A 4894-nucleotide genomic window follows, 5' to 3' on the forward strand; every position below is an offset into this window, starting at 1 on the left:
TGAATACGTCAGGCGGACATTAGAACCGGGGTATTGACGCCCTCTTGTGGTCGCAATGTGGAACTGCAAGAAATAATTTTGTAGTACCTCACTGTGGCCACTGGAGGGCACTAAAAACTCCAAACCATGAGCACTGCTCACCTCATTTACTCTATAGTTTAGACTTGACAACATAAAATGTATTATCATTACGTTGTTATTATTATCATTATTATTATCGCATATTTTATTAAATTTTTGTTTAAGTCAGCTGTTTGTATGTCAGTCAAAGCTTTTAAAAAGGGAATAAATACATTGCCACCTAAGAACTATAAGACTATATTGAATTTTGAGTGTTTTTCAGATATTTTGCTTCAAAGTTTTTGCATTCTAAAAAGCCAAATTAAATTAAAAAAAATTAAATTGAAAAGTACCTAATACACAAAATAAAAGGAAAGAGGGAAAAACTATTTGCAGTACAGCAAACCAAATTAAATCATCTAGCAATTTTTTCAGTTTTCTCAAAAGATGGTATGTGTTTAAAGTTTTATTGTTGTTTTTGTTGTGTTTTTTTTAGCAATTTGTTGCAAAAGTGGCAGCCTTTACTCACATTTTGTCTTGTGATGAAGGAGTCAGTTAATCCTATTTGCAAAATGAGTTTAGCAGCAATGATTAAAAGAAGCCGTGCTTCTGCATTGAATAGGCTCCTTCATTGTCATGATGATGAATGGGTCCCATTGTTACAGTATAAAGTTATTTCACTGAATCCTTTGTGCCTCATATTATAAATAAGGTGAAAAATCACGGTCATACTACTTTTGTCTTCCAGGGCAGAACCTAGTTTCTGTGTGCCATCTTCCCAAATCTTCCATTGCCCAGCATGAGCATGGTAAGTTTAACTACTTCTTCATCTATTTCACTGTATGTATTCAGATTATGGTTTTGCACCCTGTTATTTGTTAAATAAAACTGACAAACAGTTACCTTAAAAATTGTATTTATATTGTTTGAAAACCTCTGTTTCTCAGCAACTTGAACTGGAGAATGTGCATCTGAGAGCTGGAGATCAGCTGAAAATTAAAGGGATAATTCTACATGATGCTGATAGGTGAGTCAACCAAACACATTTTAGCCTCTTAACTGAATAAAATAATATGGTTTATTAAGAAAAACATAAAAAAATAGGATTTGTGTGGTGACATTAAAATAACCGTTAAAAAGAAAGGCAATAATTTGAAAATTATTACATAACCAGGGAAAAATATCAAGAAACTATAATATTATAAATATATATCTAAAATTTGGTTATGTTTTATATTACTTTTATTTCCTATTTTCCTTTCTTATTTGCGCTAATTTCAGGTTGTCTTCTTGTAGATTTTTACTCATTTCTTGCCAATTTTGGGATAATTTCTGAAGTTACTGACCTTTTCCATGTTTTTGTCAGAAGTCAAGCCTTTTGCTTCAAAAGGGTTAATACTGATCCTGTGTGACACTCTAAACTCTGCAAATGTTGTGTATAACCTCTGATCCACTCAGGTTCCAGGTCGACCTCGGCTGTGGTGCAGACGACCTGGCACTGCACTTTAACCCTCGCTTCCAGGATGATGCTGATGGATCTGTTCTAGTTTGCAACTCAAAGATTTCTGGTCGTTGGGGGGATGAGAAACGGGAAACACACAACCCCCTTCAGAGGGGCGAAGATGTCAAGGTGAGGAAAGCAGGCTGCCATAAGTGAGGACGTGTTTGCAGTTTGGGTTTTGTTTGAGGTTCTGAGAGATCTGTCTTAGAGATTTTGTACTTTAAACAAACACACTAAGTATCTCTCCTGTTTTAGATTGTGTTTAAGCTGGCTGGCGACATGTTTGAGGTGGAGCTTCCTGATGGACAGGAAATCCAGTTTCCTAACCGGGAGAACATGGACTTCATCAGCTACATCAAAATCGCAGGCGACTTTAAACTGACCTCATTCAAGATCTGCTAAGAAATACAAACTACTGTTTGCATGCCATGTTTAACAGGTTAAGACTTTGAGTTCTGGTCAGTTATTGTCAGAAACATTAATCATTCAGAGACGTAGATTTTCAGTGAGTTGGAAATGTATCTTTATTTGAAAATGTCCTGTTGTGCACAAGAATATAAAGGTTTAAATTCAAAAGGCTTGTTTTCTGTCTTTGATGGTTTAATTGTGACTTAATTATATCAGTCTAATTATAAGTATAATTTACTGTAACCTGACACTGAAACAGATGAGGATATGCAGGTGCCAACAAACCCATATCTATATCATAAAACCAATCAGAGTCATGACGGATGCCTGAATCAGCTCTGTTTCACAGAGTTGTCAGTGTTTGCTTCCTCTGTACAAAAGATCTTACGTTCATTATAATTGGATCATTATTATTTCTTAGGAGTTTAAATTGAAGAGCAGCTGAAAGGGAAATTAATAATTATATCTAATGATAATAGGTAAGGCTTCAGTTCTTTAAAGGGAACGCTTTAATTGATTCATGGTATAAATAATTACCCTCGGATGTGAAGAGTGCAGCTGTTTCCCTCACAGGGGAATGGTGTGTTTGTGTGTGTTATTGTGTTAAACAAAAGTGTGTTATTTAAACACTGCTGCTGATTGATTATTAACGGAGGAAGAACAGGAAACACCTCTCTTTTTGCAAACTTGCTCACAGTTTCCATATGTAGATGTGCAAAGATCCTAAAGGTTTGAAAAATACTTTTATCAAATTTCCTGTACTTTATGTCTTAAAAATATAATATACATAATAATACAGACAAAAGTGATACCACAGGATATGGTAGTAGTATGTATAAACCTTGAATATGAAAAGTACAACATAAGGCACTAATGCACTGTGGTCTATGACAGGCTTGATGGTGGAAATTGAGACTGTCATTTCAGAAACACTATGAAACCTTTCAATAGATATAAAGTATTATTTTTTATTAGAACACGTAAGGTTAAATTCAACAGATTTCTTCTCAATGACTTATTTACATCACTTTTGGATAACAGAATAATAAGGACATAGCATGATTATAATTAGTTAAAAATCTCATACTTGTGTGGATATAATAAGACCGGATGAAATGAGACAAACGTAACACAGCTTGACCCTTAAAGGCTACAGAAACATAAACCATCCTTAAACACTTATTTATGACATGTTCCTTAAGATGATTTCATTTGTATTTGAATGATTAAATCTGTGATTAAATCTGTTGTTTTTGTCTGTTGCAGACAAAAACCTTCAAGTATGCTTGGAGAAGGCGCTCATTAAGGCGCCTGAAGAAAAATTGCAGTTAATACTTGTACATCATTCTTTCTCACAAACAGGCACATGCTTATCAAAAGAAGACTACTACTGCTCCAGGCTTTTATCCTTGCATGATATTACAGTTCACATCAGTCTAGCTTAGGTTATATTTCATTATGCAGATACTTCGTCAGAATTTGGCACCTACAAGCACATGAGCATTTTGACACAACAATTTCCATGACAAGACATATGACATGCAAAAATACAGATTATACTTGGCTGATTTAATTTTATGATGAAATTTTCATGAAGATAATTATACAGGTTATCAAAGAAATATACCCTCCATTAGTTACAACAACATCACATCTCTTTAAGTGTTCATTGAACTTCAGATTTCATGTATTTTGATTAAAAAAGAAATTAAACTTCATCAGTACTCTCGCTGTCTCTTTAAAATAATAATAAAAAAAAACATATGCTGTGATTAACCTTCACAGAAGCAGTTTTCATAATCAGAAATCCTCACTATGCAACTTTGTGTATAAATTATTGATTTAAAATGAATCTTATTGTATTTAAGCTTTTTTCCAACTCTCTAAATTTTCAAGATTACAATTCTTTTGCACTGTTTTGTTAGGAATGTTAGTTTGGATAAAGCAATTTGTTTTTTGTGTACCAGTGTACTAAAATCGTGTACCTTTTTATCTAGAAATCTGATGACTGTCATGTCAAATATCATGATTTTTAGCAAGGTTTTGGTGTTGGCTCTCTCACAGATTGAACATTTCATCCAGACTTTTAATAGCTTCTTCCTTGGTGTGTGTTTTCCACTCACTGGGGATTTCACCCAAGCCGTGAAATTGTAATTTATAGAGGTCTTCCAGTTGCTTCTGAAATCGGCACACAAACCATGTCCAGTATTTCAGCTTGGACTCATCAGGAGTGATTCTCCAGTTGGCATAATATGGTCCGGCAGTTCTGTACTGTTTATAAGAAATGAGCACATCTGAATCTTGATGAAGGTAAAAACTTCCATTACTTGCAACATTTGTTGTGCAGAATTCAAGACTCATTATCACTGTGTTTTTGAAATGCACACCATTGACTGCAGCAGATCGATGAAAAGGGACACTGTGGTCATCGGGGCTGTGATTTTCCAGTGTGTTGGTGCAAACAGCTGCACAGAATGGACATTTCACCCAGCAGCAGTTACACAGCTGATCTATGAGGATTTGATCAGGCTTCATCCTGAATTCCTCCATCTTATCCAGTGAGATGCTGCTCACTTCCTTCATGACAGATTCAAGGCCCTTCTCAATCTCTTCTTTAAGAAATTCAAAATGGTTTATGTCACTGAAATTTTGACAACAGATGGTTTCGAATGTTAGCTCATTTTTTAGCAAATTGGAAAATTCCTCCACCCACATGTCTGTGTGTCCTCTTTGAGTTTTGACTTTCTCTGTTGCAGCAAATAGAGCTCGATTTACAAGATTACTGATGTGTTCGACATTATTCTTGAGTATAGTCTGTGCTTTATTGCTGTTGTCTCCGAAAATGTATTTCTGGACTTCCTCTCTTATAAATGCCTCTGCTTGGTTCCTTGGGTGTCGGATGTAGGTGATGAAACCTTCAAAGTC

The 4894-nt window shown here is 35.0% G+C and overlaps 1 protein-coding gene across 1 annotated transcript; it reads left to right on the forward strand.

Annotated features, from left to right (window-relative positions):
* The first annotated feature begins 812 nt into the window (after positions 1-812).
* Positions 813-2185, forward strand: LOC121938113 (galectin-2-like). Its single transcript, XM_042481394.1, has 4 exons — positions 813-868; positions 1008-1087; positions 1519-1690; positions 1817-2185. Exons 1-4 carry the CDS (start codon positions 860-862, stop codon positions 1961-1963), a joined length of 408 nt encoding a protein of 135 aa, XP_042337328.1. The 5' UTR covers positions 813-859; the 3' UTR covers positions 1964-2185.
* Positions 2186-4894: the final 2709 nt, after the last annotated feature.

The sequence above is a fragment of the Plectropomus leopardus genome, unplaced genomic scaffold, assembly GCF_008729295.1.
Source record: "Plectropomus leopardus isolate mb unplaced genomic scaffold, YSFRI_Pleo_2.0 unplaced_scaffold28509, whole genome shotgun sequence".
Classification (NCBI taxonomy): domain Eukaryota; kingdom Metazoa; phylum Chordata; class Actinopteri; order Perciformes; family Serranidae; genus Plectropomus; species Plectropomus leopardus.

Bases quoted from the DNA above. Each gene is read 5' to 3' on its own strand.
- LOC121938113 (XM_042481394.1), top strand. The intron at 1,088-1,518 runs GTGAGTCAACCA...TGATCCACTCAG, and splicing joins ATTCTACATGATGCTGATAG to GTTCCAGGTCGACCTCGGCT. The intron at 1,691-1,816 runs GTGAGGAAAGCA...CTCCTGTTTTAG, and splicing joins AGAGGGGCGAAGATGTCAAG to ATTGTGTTTAAGCTGGCTGG.